Below are 18,689 nucleotides of genomic sequence, written 5' to 3'. Positions count from 1 at the left end.
TTCCGAATAAAGTCACTAAGGAGTCTAAGCAGGATTCCCCAGCCAAAGAATCAACAAATAGAGTTGAAAGGACATCCATTCCTAAGGCAACACATTCTAATGATCATGCTACACAGAGACCACAATGTGATTCACAAAAGAGGACTACACCAGTTGTTTCTAATGACAAGAGAGAAACATATATTGAAAGGCCTATTATTACTATGCCGAGTGAAAATCGACATACATATAGTCCTGATATGTTAGTTGTGCCAAATTTTACTAGTGTTTCACAACCTACAGAGCCAAGATTAGTGGATCAGAATAGACATAGAGTGCAAGAGGTAATCAGAGAACCACCACCAGAATTATTTGTTCAGCCAAAGCCAGTCATAACAAACATTGATCATTTGGTTACAGGGCACATTCCAAAACAAAAGGAATTGAATAAAGTCATGAAGGCAATTCAAGGAAAGCTGATCAAAAACTATGATCTGCCATTTGATGTAAAAGAGTTGCAAATTCAACAACAAACTTGTCCTTACTATAAACCAATTTATGATTTTCTTGCACACGACATTATTCCAAGTAATGTTAAGCATGCTAGAACTGTTCGTTCTCAAGCAGAGGATTATTTGTTATGTAATAGTTTGTTATTCAGGATATTTTTGCATGAGACTAATGATGCTAAGATGACTCTTCAGTTAGTCGTACCTGAGACTATGGTGGAACAGATAATATCTCGATATCATGATGACTTGTTAAGTAATCATCAGGGTGTAATGCGTACATATTTGACCATTAGACAGCATTTCTATCTGCGCAATATGTTTCAACGCATCAGTAATTATATTCAGGCATGTCTCCGTTGTCAAGAATTCCGTAAGAAACCGGACAAATTGAGACAATATCATGCTCGCATTCCTGATTCTTATCGTCCTTTTGACAGACTTAGTCTGGATTTCAAGACTATGCCCACAACGGCTACAGGATTTAAACATTTGATGGTTGTTTGTGATGAGATCACTAGATTTGTTGTATGTGTTTCTCTTAAGACTCTTGATGCTGAAACAATATGTGAAGCATTATTGCAGAGGGTAGTCACAACCTTTGGTCCACCGTCTTGTATCATAAGTGATGCGGCAGCTTCTCTTACAGGAAAGTTAGTGGAGCTCTTAAGTAAAGCTTTAGGCATTGAACAAAAGTTCATCAGTGTAAACAATCATGGAAGCTTACAGGTTGAAAGACACATTCAGACTCTTTCAAATTTCCTCAAAGTGAACTTAAATCAGTTTGGTACGGATTGGGTACGATTTGTCCCAACATCAGCCTATGCATATAACACATTTTCCTCTCCTCAGTTGGGTAGCTATAGCCCATTTGAACTTGCATTTGGACGTAAGCCACCAAATCTTACAAATTTATCATTCAATCCAATGGCAGGATTATCACAATCTCATGGAGAATATGCTGCATTGTTAAAGAAACGATTTGATCATTTGTCAAGGGTAATGTTGGTCTTACAAAAGAAGCAACAAGATGCTCAGAATGTTAAGATAAGTGCAAAACTAGACAAAGGTGCAATTTATTCAACGGGTCAATTAGTGTATCTATATAAGCCAACGTCTTCCTCCTTGACTGCGAACTCTCGCAAAATTGCTGCAGAATGGTGTGGACCACTAGTAATCCATCAAGTTTTGGATAGGACTCATTATTTGTTGGCCACTCTCAAAGGAGAAATTCTTAGTGATGTATTCAATTATAACAGGCTTAAACCATGTTTTGTAAGAGCATCTTCTGAAACTAAGAATATCACCAACATTCAGAAATTGCGAAATGTCTTGAAGACAAAGGGTTCATCAAGTGAAAAGGTTGCACGAATGCGAAATGTTTTGAGTAGTAACACTTCTAATGCAGAAAATGTTAATGTCATGCAAGATGCACATATTGAGTTTCATGATGAGTTTGGTAACATTTTGCCAGGGGTAACTTCAGATCACATCATGTGTCTTATGACCACTAAGCCAATGAATGTTGCATCCTTTCTAGAGAATAGAGCACATAATGAAGGATTAGCACTTCCATATCCTTCCATGAGAGATAGCATATTAAGGCAAAAGAAAGTTTTTGCAAATGCTCCACAAGGAGACATGAAAGTCCAACGTGCTCGATACAAATTGGGTGAATTACAGGTTCTGGTCACCTATCAGACACCATGTTTTCCAACAGGCTTTAAGAGTCATGATTTTTGGTGGGATGTAGGAAAATATTCCAACACAGGGGAAATAATGAATTTTTTCCATGAAAAGGGATTGAACATTACAGGCAATCCAGGCAGGATGTTGCAAACATTATATGGTTAATATGTATAACTGCATATTGCTTTAAGTTCAGATGAACAGGTGTTTTACCCACAATTGTATGAATGGAATGCGTTATGGCAATTACCTGCATACCTATTAAGTGGAAGTCATTGTACTATATATGGTGTAACAATATAAGCTTTATTGTTAAAACCACCACCAAGTGACCTAGTTTCATCTTTTATAGCAAATGTGTAATGAGTATACCTTATTTCTCCTTATGAATTCGTTCAAACGTTTACCCGGCAATTAGAACATATCCGGAATATTAGCAACATGGGTTTTCATATATTGAGAAGTATTTTAAGGATATTTACATTGCATAATTGATGTTATATATTGAAGGCTATTCAGAGACAGCATTGAAGATGTGCAACTTTTGCTTACAGCAACAGTTATCTAGGCAAATAAAAGTATAGATCTTTTGAGGAACTTATGTATATATTTTCTTTTCCTCAAATATTCATGCAAAAGTAAATTTCATCATGAAGTTTAAAAGACAAGATGTTAAGTAATATGTTAATTTGAAGAAAGATTTGTTGATGTCATAGTCTATGGGGTCTCTTTTATGGTATCGAATATCTAGTACTTTGGTACTTTACTAGATCATTTCGGAGTGCATACCTAGGGTCACCATGCTATCGAGTCACATTTTCTTGATATTCTTGAAGTGGATGTATAAGATTCACAAGGTTTCAAAGCAGTTTTGAAACTATGACTTCATTAAAGAGGAGGTTTTGTAAATGAGTTTGTAATATTTTAAGGTTTTTTTTTTGTGTACGAAAATTTATGGAACGTCAAGGTGGTTCTGTTCAGTTAAAAGATAACTAAGTCAAGTTTTCTCTGATCTCTCCCCAATTCACGGCATGATTTCACTTTTGATATAAATGTATTATTGATGTATGAAATGCATAAATGTATTTTGTAAGAGATACTGCATATTTTGCTGTGTCATGTAACTTTAAGATATCTTAATGATATCTTCTTTTTTTTAGATTACATCATATGATGTCATCAATATTGAAGAGGTACACAAAAATTTCATGGAGATAGTGTCAATGTATATACCATATGATCATTTTAATAATTCGTAACCAAGATGTTAACCTTTGAGATATATGAAGACCATTTATTGAAGTCAATGAATATTAGTGAATGTGCTTACAGTACTCTACCTTCTTGAGATAATGATAAGTTAAAGCAGTATGATGTTAAAATTTTGGAGTATCCAAAAATTTTAAAAGATTGAGGGGGATGTTATGAAATAGTAATACCATCTCTTTGATGTTACCGAAACACTCCATCGAGACACCTTACAGGCCTCTTATGTATTTATCTAGGTCATGGATTCAGTTTTCCCACGAGAAGTTTTTAACTATCTTATTGAATCTTGGTACAGGGCCTTTTCCCAAAATAGATTCCATTATGTCTGTGGAACATTCGAGAAGGTTCTCTCACGTGGTATGGAAGTTTCCATAGAAAGGGGGATGGACTTCCAAACTCCCAACCAATCAGGGCAGATCAGTGCCAGTGCACTTATTTTTATATCATTAAGCTAATACAGGATGGTCAGGTTATTGGCTGCCTACTGATTGTGCGCAGAGGGATTTTGTAGAAGTAAGGTATAAAAGTAAAAGGAGGTCATGAAAGTTTGAGTACTCCGTCAGCAAAGTTTATGACTTGGTCAGAAATTTATCACTCCGTCAGCGCTCCGTGATCAGTTCGTTGCTTCGTCATTGCTTCGTTACTATTTCATCACTCCTTTTAATTGTTTAATTGACGGAGTCAAGTCAAGTCAAATCATTGTATTTTAGTTTTATTTGTAAAGAGAATCGACAGAGAAGAAATTATACCGAATCACTAATCAAATCCGATCTTGTCAAATTGTTTTTCTGTGAACTCATTGTTTTCGCCCGTTCGAGACATCTCCTGAAGAAGCATAAATACGGCATCAAGATATCTCAGTACCTTTCTATCGCGAGTCCCGATATAGTTTTACTATCGGAGGAAGCGGGCTCGTCACAATATTACAGTTGATGTAACAAGTTATGTTCAACAGGATGTCAAAGCGTCATTGTCCTGTAGACCTACGAACAAGTCTCCATAGCATTCCTGTAACTGGATTATGGAAACAGGTACACTCTTAAAACGTTGGTTAAAAAAAGAATGGTATAGGACCCCCGTTCACTTAATTGGTTAGTTTGTACCCTTAAGTTGGTTAACCGGCAGATTTTGGGCCATTCCAATAAGTATGTACATTTCACAGCCCGACGTTTAACCAACTTGTTTATAACTTTACCGCTCTCTGAGTAAAAAATTCGCGCGTACACATATATGTACACTGTACGTACATCAGTGCAGCATCTATAACACACACTACATAACACGTCATGCATAGTACGATCCCTGACAGGGTGTTTTAGTAATCAAGATTACAGCTAACGCCATGGCAGATATTGAAGACAGTGCTGTCTTGATTTTCTTGAAAAAATACGAGGTCGAGTCTCTACATGAAACTTTTATCGGTAAGTGTAGCTTAACATCGGTAAAAAGTATGAACTTATGTGGGCACTGAGACCCCCAGTGACAGTATAACATTAGGCTCATAGGCCAACGTTAGGCTTATAGTTATACTAGGCTAACGTTAATACTAGTACTATACTAGTATGCCTAATACTAACACTAGTAATATTAGTAACAGTATACTACTAAACTGCCACTGAGTTTAACACAGTGCTTTAATCGATGTTAAATGTTATGAATCTTTTTCGTGTTTTTCACCATATAGTGTTGTTCGTGTCAACGACATAGGCCTAGGCCTAATTATTAATGAAAATGTTGTATCCTATTAAAGTCCAAATACAAAAACTTCGACCTACTGTCTATAGCCTAGCCTAGTGTATACACCCTATTTTCAAGTGACCTGGAGACCAAGAGATATTTTTAATAGAATTTATAATAAAAATTATTCAGTATGGTTATGTTTCTGAATGGATTGTTTCAATTGTTAATAGATAGGCCTAGGATACAATTTGCTGTATTGTTATCAACATTTTACCTATTTCCTTTTAATCTACAGGCCAAGCTCCTTTATTAAGGCAGCGTTAGCAGCTCAGCAGTTGTTGATTTGTTTCCCTTTCTGAAGGATCCAGAATCTCCCTTGGGTTATGTAAGCATGTTTATGTTCTAATATCCCTCGGCTTAGTTGTCATTAGCCATAGTATAGACCACTTTCGTTGTTGTGTTGAGGTGACTAGTTTCCTTTTCCTGCCCTTTCAAAATGTCTGTAAAATGTGGACCACAACACACTGCCCACAATATCACTACTTTTTGTCATCTGTAGTCAAGTAATATAATCTTCTGTGGGTTCTACCAAGTAATTTGTTCATCTCATAGAGGACTGTGATACTGAAATCTATTTTCAATACTACCAGGATTATATAGGCATCATTTAACTAAATAATTTCTAATTGAAGTCAGCACTAGGGTGACAAGGCCTTTTAATATGTTAAAAATATCAAAATGGTTGTTCAATTGTCACATTGGGAAATCCAAAAACTGTAACATAGGCACTGGTTTTCAGTGGGCTTCATCTCTCAATCTAACCAAGGTATTAATGAAGTTTGTTGTTCAGTAGGTACCCTCATTATTCCATAAAATATCAGAATTATGCAACTTATTGATTATATGTGCAATTAGGGTCAAACCAATTACTTTTAGGCTTATCACTTAAAATCAATTGTCATAGTGTCCCCTGGGACAATACTGTTTCATCAGTAAGCATACAATATTATGTGAGGACAGTATGGAGTGCCACAGTGTCCTTAGTCATAGCGTCCATATTGTTACCGTGCAGTTGTGGACATGTACAAGACATGTTTGTGGTTTGCTGGCTAAAAGCCTATGTTTCAACCAGCTAGGAAGTTTTAAATGTTGGTGTACAACAGCTTTACATGTAGATCAATAAGTCTTTTTCTGAGTTGACTTGAATTTTGCTACCATACTTCAGTTTGATAAAAGAGTATGCTGATTTCATGTGCAGGAACCATGGTATTGCAAAGGTGCTGCAGGACGACCGGCAACAGGGTATCTAGAAGAGCACCTACGCTACGTACGTAAAAAGAAGATTGCCATGGTGAAAGATTCCCCCGGTGCATCAAGTCCACCTACTCCTTTGACTAAAGTGTCCACTCCACCAAAATTGAGAGGTGTGTAATAGGTTTTACCAACTATTCTCAGGATTTGACTTATCTCTCATGCCATGACAATGATCAAAAACTGGCTTAGGACACGTTATACCTACCACAACCATTGGTAACTTCAAAATTTGATGTTAAGGCATCTCTGTTTAGTAGGAAATATATGTTTTTATTGTCCTTGCCAGAAGCTGATCTGGAGAACAAAGAGGAATTGGTGATGTTGACTGAGTGGCTGAAATGTAACATGGAACCAAGAGAGAAAGTATTGGACTTCATGAGGCAAACTGCAGTTTACAGACAACAGCATATCAAAGACCACTCAACTAACATTTCAGATATTCTGAAAGAGTATCAAAGGTTGTTAGACCGTGGAATGGTAACTATCAAATTTGATTTTTTGCTGCTTAATTAAAGAGAAATACGTAGGTGATTTTGCATCAAAAATACTAAAGAAGTGAGCTCTGAATACACATATTACGAAGATACTATTCAAGACCATATCCTTTAACTCTTGAAAAAGGAAGTGGAAAAATTACTAGCAAGGTTTTGATTTAGCAGAAACACTGAAATTAATTAAGTCACTAACCTCACTGATGAGTTAATACTATATTTCACTTTGAAGCCTATTTGGCCAACTTAAAAACAGTACTTTGTCTACATATCTAGTTTGATTGGAAAGAACTAGTTTCACTGCTTTTTTTTAAATGATGGCATTATATTTTAAATCTCCTTTAATTTATGTCTGGAAGTTTATGACAGTTATCAGCCACACAGTGAAGAAATGTGACTGACTTTTAATTTAACCTTAGGCATCTGGCAGATCAGTATGCTTTATAAAGACCAGATTGGGAATAAATTTTATTTTTGGATGAAAATCTTGCTTTATTCAAGGATATAGATAGGATTTTAAGAAAGGTTGCTGATGTTGAGTGTAAAAAAAGGTACAGATTCAAGCGGTATAATATGGTTTACAATTTGTACAATGTTTTTTTGTTTTAATATGGTGTCTTTGCCATTCAGTGCTATGGTTTTATGTGCAATGTTTGCTCTGCATTTCTTGCAATTGTGTACAAATCTAACAACTTGTCTATCATCTTGTTACAGGGAGACAAGATAAATTATTCCCTTGAATATGCTTATGTTCAGTAATGATATCACAAATGTTAAATATTGAATTTTTGCAATTCAAATTTTACCCCCACCACATTAAAAAAACATTTTGAAAAAAATATATTTTTGAGCTGTATTCTGAGATATTTTCAAAGCATGTGTCAATAAATGTTAAATACTTACTTTTCTTTCCCAGATGTTTTCTAAATGTTATTAAACTAGCCAAAGGTATCAAGCAGTTGGATTTACCACATCCAGCTTCAACAATACTTAGTGTTTGTATAGATGCATGGAACCAGACTTTAACAAATTCAGTGAGAGGGAATTTTTTAATGGATCCTAGCTGAGGATCAAAAAAAAAAGAATACGCTTACACACATTAAAGTATTCTATTTCCCTTTGCTCTTTCAGATAGAACAAGATTTTTCAGTGCTTTGGCCTGAGCATGAGGATCACCTGTATGAGAAATGGGACTTGTATTACAATGGGATTATAGAATATGGCAAACAGGTTGAAAATTGGCAAGGCCTCTTGGATTGGAGTACGTTGACCTAGAGAGTTTGTCTATTGGTAAGAGTGCTTCTTATTTCAGTGCACATAGTTGAGCTAATTTAATTTTTGTTTGTTGATCATTCCTTGCAACCTTTTACCACCATCACACTAGGAACTTCTGAAAGATCAGGTTTGACCAATTATCTGTAATATATCTGATCTTGTTCTCAAAATAGCCTTAGTTTACTTTTTGTAAAGACAACAACACTTCCTTTTCTTTTTTTATAAAAATAATAAACTGAAATTGAACAAAAAGCATCAATGGGATCTGGTTCAGACAGAAACCAAGTTGGGTTGGTGCAGATATATTCCCTTGCTTAGACTCCATCTGACCCATCTTTGGGATTTCATATTAGCCAAAAGCTAGTGACTACTATAGAACAATAGAACACAAAATATGTCAAAGGTTCATCAGTGTTTTGAGATCTGAATATATAATAAAATATAAAGAGTAGATAACTTTGCAAACAGGTTGTGATAGCAGCACAACATTATGAATGTGGGCTTTTAAAGGAGACTTGTATTATTGAAAATAAACATACACAAAATACCAAACAGATGCTAACTTATCTCATTACATTCTCATGATATGCCATTTTCTCATTGCATTCTCATGATATGCTATTTTCTGATAAAAATGACTTGAAGGACTTCTAGTGTTAGAGACAAATAAAGGCAAGGGAAAATACAAATAATTTGTGCGGGTACTGTACGTGATAATGACAATTTATATGTTAAGTGGTCATTAATTGTGTTATAGTTTTATGCACAAGGACTTTGTGAACCTTGGAGGGAAGATTATCTTTAGTTATGTTTTGTCACTTTCACAGATAAGAAGGAAACATTGGCATTTTTTCTTCTTCCAGTCATCTTGAGAGGGAAAGGAAAGGGAAAAAAGGATTGTGTTCAGTAAAAGAGGCAATCACCTCCTTCGTGGACATTCAACCAGTAGGTGTTTAAGCATTCATTTGTCCACTTGCTGAAGTTCATTGACAACATGCTTATGACATATGTTTTGTAGTTTGTGATGGATTGCTTGTAAAAGTGGAATCTCAACAATTATGCTGGATATGTGTCAATGTACATAGATGCTCCCAAGCACATGAACCATATTCCGTTTGGTTCAAAATGGATAATTAATATTCATGAGTGGGCAGGGCCTACGTGATATTACTTTAAATATTGATTTCACAACAACAATATGCTTGTCAAATTTTGCTCCATTTGGTAAATGACAGTAGTAGGATATGGGTCACACGTGTAGCTGATTTTAAGGAATAAATTATGAGTTGGTGATAAAAAGTTAATGATAGTAAAAGTATCTTCTAAACATGATAACTAAACAGTAAATTTCAAATGTATCAAACGTTCATAGTAGGCAACTTATTTTTAAACTAGCATGTCATTGTAAGCATAGATATGGGTGGTTATGAAGTTTGGCTGTGCCAAGTATAATTTCATATAAAGTTTTTTCTAAATACAAATCTGCTAGAATGGAGGGCTTTTTGCTGTCACAACTTCATATTGATTGACAAAGAGCAGCTTGTGATAATTTTCATTTTTTTCAATTTTCCTCACAGGAAGTGGCTGATATTCTACAAATTTCAAAGTCTATTGATGCCACAAAAAAGCCGCAGCCATTTGTTGTATGCAAAGGAACTCTCTTGGCACCAACCCAAACATTTGTTATTCTAGGACGGAGGCCAGTCCATCAAGAATCACTACTGAAAGCTATCGATTTCTGTTTCAAAGCAATGTACATTTTGGACATGGCTTACCAACCTTCATGCTGTCTTGTGTGGCAGTTCATTCAAAATGTGATTTATGAAATCAAAGAAGCACATGTGCCAAGTTGCATAAGAGATCTTAGATCATTCTTGGCCTTTAAAAGTAATTAGTGGCTTAAAAGGAAAGAATTGTAAGCAAGATATTCATGGCTGATATTCTACAAAGTTCAAAGGATATTGATGCCACAAAAATACTGCAGCTACTTTTGTATGCAAGGAGCCCTCTTGGTACCAACCCAGATATTTGCTATTTTAGAACAGAGGTCAGTTTCTCACAATCTCTTCTATAAAAGCTGTCTATTTCTGTTTCATGGCAAATGTGCATTTTGGACATGGCTTATCGACCTTCATGCAGTCTTGTTTGGCAGTTCATTCAAAATGTGATTAATGAAATCAAAGAAGCACATATGCCAAGTTGTATTATAGCATTCTTGGCCCTGAAAAGTAAGAACTGCCTTAAAAGGAAATTGTAAGCAAGAAGCTCATATAATAATTGTAAGCAAGAAGTTTGTATAATATTACTATTTAAAAATTCACACACCAGCATCAGATGCAGATAGCATCATCTTGAAGGGACATTTAATTAAAACTCATGATATGACATATTTTTACATACCATGCTGGTACAAATCAAAACTTTCATTACTAATTTTTATTGGAATCCCGATCTGATCAACTGATCTTTCATGAGTGAGTAAGGTTTAATGTAGCTAAATTTCACCTACACATGTATATATGTGGTGAAGATATATACCTATGGTGAAGATATATACCTGTGGTGAAGATATACCTGAAGATATACCATAGATACCTGTGGTGAAGATATATAAGATATATGTGTGGTGAAGATATATACTATACATCCAAACACTGGAAACGAACAATGCACTGGCTGCAATGTACTGCATATATCATAAATATGTCTCTAAATGTAATCATGTACACCACATATGTATGTGATACTCAATGTAATTCTTAATTAACTGTATGTATAGGTAAACCTTGATTAATCAGATCATGATTGATGTTTAGTTTCATAGATTGTGTATACATCAATTGATCTATAGTTACATATGTGAGATATTTAGTGTTACAAGTTTTCTATGAATACGGTTCTTCTTGAAGAGTAGAGGATTTTGTGTCACCTTAAAGGTCTGATAGAGCACAGCTAAGAAGTTGTTACATCCAAGCATATTTGTGTGTTGTTTTGTTTTGTTTGTATTTTATTCACATGCATGGTTCAGCTGGTTATTGTTTTCAATAAAAACAAGTTCTCAAAATGTCATCCATCTGGCTTCTGTAATGTAACTGTTTGTTAATTTCTCAATATTTTTCAAGGAATTGTTTACTCTTTGCATTGCCATATTCAGCTGATTGTTGCAAACTAGGTCTGCATGACCAAAACTTGTGAGGAGTCTTGCAACTACATTAAGTAAAATTCACTGAGGATCTTATCCATCACTGTCCAATATATTGCATTCGCCAACATATATTGGGCAATAAAGGCTCATTTAACTGCCCAACCCTTTAGTAATGGTAAAAGCCACTGCCCAATTTAAATATAGTAATTGCCCAATACAATGATTTTTCCCCAATTTAATGATCCCTACATTTGTAAGTTCACCAATGATGGGCATAATTTACACAATTAATTTAACCAACAACTGTTGGGTACAAACTTATAGTTATTTTATTGGTTAAAAATGTTACCCAACGGCTGGTTAAAGCCGTTAACCAACAGGTGTTGGTTAAAATATCACCAATAAGTCGAATTTGACATACGTGCCCAGTGTTGGTTAAGGTATTGGTTAATTTTTTAACCAACTGTTTTTAGAGTGTAAATTCTCAATCTGTTTTAATTGCACAAGATGTCCACAGTATGCAGTGAAGGTTTAGTATAGTTAATGTCACTCTTTCTGGACAAATTCAACATTTACAAGTTTAAAGGTAGTCTGTATTGGCCCTAAATTTTGGCCACTTTAATTGCTAAAAGTTTTCAAAAAGTACTTTCCAAGGGGTAATAACCCTTTAAATTGTGCTCAGACATTCTAAATGATGACACGAGATATTGAATGTCCCAGTGAGGTAAATTTCCTCCAGGGAAATAAACATACTTAAAGAATTTTGTCCATAGTGAAAATTTGGCATATTTAAGGCCTATACAGCATACCTTTAAGCCACACTCTGGCCTAACTGCAGAGCAACCATCAATATAGGAATATAATTGCAAGTTGCAAAAAGTGGCGTATCATTTTTCTGGTTTAGTGGTTGAAGAGATTGTAAATATATGGTACAGTATGGTGTAAGTTACATTTTCATGTTTGCAAGGTAAAAATAATTGGCCTAAATCCACCAACACCCTGTTTCGATCAGATATCCCACTGTTTTTATCTAGATCTCTGTACAGAATGAAGCAATGGAATAGAACAACAGTCAAGGCAAAGCATGCAACTTGTAATTGTTTTTGAAATTAGCACCTAAATGCTGTCTTCTTTCTTAACAGGTTGGTGTAGATCTTATTGGTCCTCTACCAGTGACAGCTGCCAAGCGACTGTACATCATAACACTGTCTGACTTCTATTCAAAGTGGCCTGAGACTATAAGGCAGTGCCTGAAAAGACTGCAGCATCAACTTCTTATTGCATTACTGATGTGATGATGAGGTAAGCATGTCTTAAAAAGTGAATAATTTTCTGTAGTTAGTTCCATTATGAATGGCATCATATCTGTTATTTGTACCATGCAAATAACTTGTAGTGCATGGCAGAATGCTGTGTTTGAGTATAAATTATTTCCAAATAGGTATTAAGCATACAGAAAGATCACGAAGGTAGGTGAGAACAGAGAAAGTGTACTGTAAATCTTTGCAGGTTAAGTCCCCATTAACAAGTTTATATGTACATAGTTTTTGTTCCTATATTTACTTGCAAAGTTTCCACCTCTGGTTCTTAAGTAGCATATAGCCTGACAATTGTCGTCATTTGATTTACATCCCCAAAAAGTGATTTTGGCTGGACATGTTTCACTGCAGCAGACACAGTTTATTTGTTCAAACAAATGATGAGTAAATAATTAAGACCACATTCCACAGCTAGACACCACCTATTGTGTGTTGTTTTTCAAAAAGGTGTTGGACAGTTTGATATTGTAACCACAGGGAACTTTTCTGTTTAGAAAGTGTGAACTTATTACCACTTGTCTGTTTTGACAGGAATTTCGACAAGATAAGAGAGATAATGTATCAACTGAGTTTTGGTACCATTTCTCTGTTAGGTCCGTTGTGGAAAATTGCTAAATGTGTTTGTGTGTGGTGGGGGATATTTCCTGAAACCTGGGAGAGGGACCCCTTTTTCTTTGGCAAAATAAGGCAATGTTTAGGTCTCTTGATGCAAAATGATGTATAATAGTACATTTTACTATAATAATGGTAAGCTAGCATTATTTGTTTTTGCATTTGGGTCATACAGAGGGTGTTTTGAACCCCCCATGGATCCTGATTCAGGACAATTAATGTTTGATCGGCATTAAACAGTCATACCATGCACACATACATCAATAGAGCACCAAAAGGCATCAAATTTCTGTTGTATCCTAGCTTACTCTAATTTGATAAATTTCTGATATTAAATTTAATTAATATGCCCCAAAGTTGTATTGGCTCATGTGGTTAAAACTTTTCAGGTTTGGTAGTGAACTGTACAATATAGAGCCAAAATTATGACATGCAATCTCCAATTAATAAAATGGAGCCAGTAATCCCATAAACATGTAGGTGTCACAATAAAAGATCATCAAATTAACTCAATGTCTAAGCATAGTTCAGTTGTACACTATATAGTCTACACTTAACCAATATGGTGAATGTTAATTATCTTTGTAGTGGAGCTTACACATAACTTTTCAAGATGATAATTTATTTTATATATGACTTACAGTGTGGTATTCACTACTCATAATATTGCTCACAACTTTTATTTTGCACAGATTTGGTTGTACTGATATCTCATCCCAGACCACCAATGGAGGGAGTATGTATGAGGTTAACAGAAGACATGTCTAGACGATTTTCTTAGCAGTTAACTTGTTACCGACAATAATCTTGTCTTTCACTCTAACATATCATGAGAGAAAATTGCGTCTGCTGCTATACGTTTAAGCAAAGACAGGCCATTGACTTTTCACTGCCAGTCGTAGTCGAAGGGATGTGACGCTTGAAATTCTTTATCACCTCATTACTTCATTAAATAACAAATAAGAAGGCGTGTTTCTTGGTTCTGGAAGTTGTGTTCAAGATAAGTTCTCATAGTAAAACATATAACCGACCATATTCTTCTTCCTGTTGTAACTTTTGCTGTTATGGATTTCTGTGTAAGTCTTAACGAAAAACCCATTGGATATATGAGATTCAGCTATTTTATTTGTAATTAACAATCAAGATTAAATTTTTGACGGTATCAAGTTGCACATTAAAGCATTATATAGGTAATCCTACTGTTTGTGGAAAGCAGTTAAAGGGGGGGAATTCTAATAGGGAAACTTCTGCATGGTTTTATTGAGGTCTTTACCAAACTCTAAAGAGGATGCTCTTCATGTGGATTATGAGAGTTTCAAGTACATATTGTTTGAAGAAGAGTGACAGTAGTATATCATTCTAATCAAGCAATACCTCCCTGCTTGAAGGATGCTCTAGAAAGCATGGATTATCTTTAGTTGCATCAGAGCTACAAAGGGAGAGTCATCATTCCAGTTAAATTTCCCCATGCAGGGGGTAGGAAGTGAGGGTGGGCACACAACATCAGAGGGACATTTTCTCATTCCACAACCACCACTCGATATGCTATAAACCGATACACACCGGCCATATCACTTAAATATGATGTATGATGTGTTAGTATGTTATCAATACTATTTATTGAGATTGTTAATTGTTAAACGTGCTATAAAAAGATATGGGATGCCATTTAAAAATAGTATGTACAGACAGTGCCCCCCCCCCCCAGGCTCCTACCTCCCAGATCCCATGTATAATCATTTTTCACTCTTTGCCCAGTCTGATATAGATTCAGAATATTGTGTTTGTGCATGACTATCATCCAATTTCATGTTTTGATTTTTACTATATTAACTTTCTTTTAACAAACTTTTCTCTACAAGAATGACATATTTAAAGTGTGAGAAACATGATGAGACAAAAAAATCTAGCATATTGCATCCTGCTCTGTCCTATTTGCTTTATTCTTTCCCTTGTTTGGCTTTGTTTTGTTTCCTGTATGTTTGCAGCTCTTTTGAAGAGGGTATCGTTCTAATATATCTTTTCTAATTTGAACCACTTTTGTCCAATAAGAAACATTCATAATAAGAAACAACGAACCTTTATCACTGGAATTGCCTGGAATGCCATTTGTCTATACAAATGAAAATTTGCTTCACGCATGGCCATCACAACGGGGCAGGGGGTGGGGGAATGGCCCTCCACCTTGTTGAGAGGGAGAAAACCTTGACGATTGAGTGACAAAAATAAGGAAGGGTAAAAAAGTAAACAATAAAGTAGTAATGAAAGTCAATAAATAGGTGTCAAGCCCATACGGAGAGGGTTGGGGCAGTGTTGACATGTTCAAGGTCAGAGAAGTATCTAGTCCAGCTACTTCATGGTTGTTATTAGCAAACAAAAATATTTTGGAACTCATCACAGATAGGTCACAGACTTAAGAAGACCCCTCCCCAGGACACAAATTCGATAACTTACCATCCCAACTCCCCCCCCCCCCCTTATCCGTAACTTGAAAACACCCTCGGTTCCCGTCCTATAATGAGCTTTACGCACGGATGAAATTTCATATTGCCATGGCAACTCTCGTAGACCCATGAAGTACAGTTACCATACTTGCCAAAACTTACCCACTGTGTGTTAGGGAAATACGGCAACAATGAAGTTTGGACTCCTAAAGTTCGTAATATTTTACCTCTGCAATTATCATTTTTTGTTGTAGCTGTTGCATTCCCTATCCCGTACCCGCCCTCCGTTGGGAGGGGGGGGGGAGTTAGGTTTATACTATCCCTCCCTCTGTTAAGATGACTATGAACGCAATGTAGTTGCCGAATACAACATGCAACATATACGGAGGATGAAATAGCAGCAATCACAACAAAAACATGATTAACATCTACAGATGGAAGACTTGTTTCTTTTTCTTCTTCTTTTTTTTCCCTTCTATTTTTTGTTTTGCAGCAACGCACAACGTCTCATTTATTTCCTGTAACATTTAACTCTGATGTATGCATCTGCTCTAATTATTGATATAATGAACTCAATTGCCATTTGAATGTCGAAATGCTTAAATTTTATGCGGGACAAAAGATGCTATGAAGTATTTGCGGACATTCTGTCCCAGGACATTTCGTCCGGTGGGACTATATTTGCTGTGAGGGTGGGACACAATTTTCAGCAGATAATGTCCGACCGGACTAAATATGCTGGTACAAAGTGTCCGCGGAGACACTTTGTACAGGGGGACACTCTGTACTGTCACACCGGGGCTTTATGTAAACAGTCCGGTGGACAAGGCCTCCATTGTTCTTAGTATACGGGTAATTATTAGAGGTGCATAGACAGTGGGGCGGGGTTAGTTCATATTCGTAGAGACCGTTGACCGGCTGTCATTGGGCTATGGCGCTTGTCAATCTCACTGGCTTTTTCATAATTGGTTAATTAAATCGTGTATAGGGTTCTATACAGTTACGGGGGTATTTATAATGTCGTGCAAGGAGCGTTTTTAGGCATTAAGTTGCGATATATTTAGTGTAATTTACTAGGCAGAATCTATGCCGAATTTGTATGTTGTTTTAGGGACTTAGATTATTTTTGGCTTGTGCAGAGAATCGAGTAATGCACTCTGCAGCTGCGCTGCGTAACTGCTTGTGCCTGCATGCATTCTGCAGCTGCGCTGCGTAACTGCTTGTGCCTGCGCAAGGTCGTCGCAGCGTAGGGTTCGCGGGCTGACGAACTTCATCGTTAGCTGCGCTGCGTTTTCCTTACGCTGCGTCGCCCTTGACGCAGTACCTATAGATTAGCTGCGTGGTGCCTGCGCTGCGTTGTCTTTGACGCAGCGCCTAAAGTTAGCTGCGTTTAGGCAGCTTACATATTAGGGCTAGTTCATGTATGACGCCCTGGTTATTGTGTTTAGGTTTTATTGTTCTACTTTCTGTATATATTATCTGTTTATCATGCTTTACGAAAGATGTACGGCAGGTACATTGTTTACCTAATTATACTTTTTAAACTCTTAATGCACTGTTAGTGTACTTCTTTTCAACGGTGTCCTCGAGTCTCTTTCTACAACCCCCTTCCTCAATTGCCAACTGGGTACTTCACCATACACACCGAAGCGGAAAGCGTTACAATATATATATATATATATATATATATATATATATATATATATATATATATATATATATATATATATACATACATACACACATACATACACGCCACCGCGCATACTCATCCGACTGCAGACTATGGAGGTTACGATTATTATCTAAACTTAAAACGTAACCCACACAAGCCAATCACGAAAGTTCATTTAAATCGAATGAAAAATGACAAAATGGCAGTCAATCAATCACGGTGGCAAAAAGTGACAGAATCAGGTTTCAGCTGAGCAACACAATTGCACATGTTTAGAATGAAATTGTGGTAGGAGTCACGGTGAACGGGTGGGAATGTTCCAACTCTGTACGTCCATAGTTCAAAATACAGACTGTGGAATGACATGGCAGTGAAGGTGTGTGGAAGTGTTATAAGCAGTAAACACTGTCGAGAGAGTACTTAAATGCTTCAGATCAGTCGCGTAGCCAGCCTTTGTAGCCAGATTTTTCTCCCCCATTTCACTGGGGTCAGGTACTTTATAATTCATTTACGCCTGTGTTGATATGACTTTCATAACACCATCTATAGGCTTTACCCTCTGTAACGAATTCATATTGGGGAGGGGGAAGCACCAACGTTCGTTCTAGGGAGGGGTCTTAGGGGAAACCCATCACCCTTTAAAAAAAGGCAATACGATTTGTTTCGTCTCTGAAAGTGTCTGTTGTGGAGGGAGCACTTCCCTGTGCCCATTATCACATCGATAAAGTCTGAATATTAGGGGACCTGGTTGAGAGTGGCTCAAGTTATTTGGTTTCGTACCCAGAGTGATATGTGTGAAATTTCTTGGGTGACTTTTCTTAAAAGTATCAATTTATAGAGGTTCCATCATCATGCATAGTTAAAACGCCAATGCTTTGATTTAGTATCTTTTTACAGCATACACTTTCATAACGGTGAAGATGCTATTAGCTCCGTATACGTACAGACGGAACTTGAAGGTACCGTAATATACTTGGTAGTATTTCTTGGATTTTCAAAGGTGTCGCTTGCGTAAAAGCCTGTAACAGAGTGAGAAAAACACTGCTAAATGTGGCAAAATTACCACAGGGTGAAAACCATTTACCAACAAGGTGCGTGTGATGGTTATTATGTCGTTATAATGATACAGTATTCAATCTGATTGGATGAATAATTACCTTTTGGATGCACACATAAGCACCATTACCAGTTACTAAATTATGTGCGATACGTTTAATTCATATTTCCATGTAATATATACAGCAAAGTAGTGTCTACCAAAAAAAAACATTTAATCGGCATGTACGAA

The 18,689-nt window shown here is 36.2% G+C and overlaps 1 protein-coding gene across 2 annotated transcripts; it reads left to right on the top strand.

The window, feature by feature from the left end:
* Positions 1–4,476: 4,476 nt before the first annotated feature.
* Positions 4,477–11,838, top strand: LOC139958732 (uncharacterized). 2 transcript variants are annotated; one of them, XM_071956032.1, is made up of 7 exons: positions 4,477–4,867; positions 5,422–5,511; positions 6,385–6,550; positions 6,727–6,917; positions 8,063–8,221; positions 9,034–9,151; positions 9,784–11,838. In XM_071956032.1, exons 3-5 carry the CDS (start codon positions 6,475–6,477, stop codon positions 8,204–8,206), a joined length of 411 nt encoding a protein of 136 aa, XP_071812133.1. In that variant the 5' UTR covers positions 4,477–4,867; positions 5,422–5,511; positions 6,385–6,474; the 3' UTR covers positions 8,207–8,221; positions 9,034–9,151; positions 9,784–11,838. The 2 variants fall into 2 exon arrangements, with proteins under 2 accessions (XP_071812133.1, XP_071812131.1); XM_071956030.1 differs by having other exon boundaries at positions 4,477–5,511.
* Positions 11,839–18,689: the final 6,851 nt, after the last annotated feature.

Source organism: Apostichopus japonicus, chromosome 18 (genome assembly GCF_037975245.1).
Source record: "Apostichopus japonicus isolate 1M-3 chromosome 18, ASM3797524v1, whole genome shotgun sequence".
NCBI lineage: Eukaryota > Metazoa > Echinodermata > Holothuroidea > Aspidochirotida > Stichopodidae > Apostichopus > Apostichopus japonicus.
The sequence above is the reverse complement of the archived record's forward strand: the minus strand, read 5'-3'. Positions and strand labels throughout refer to the sequence as shown.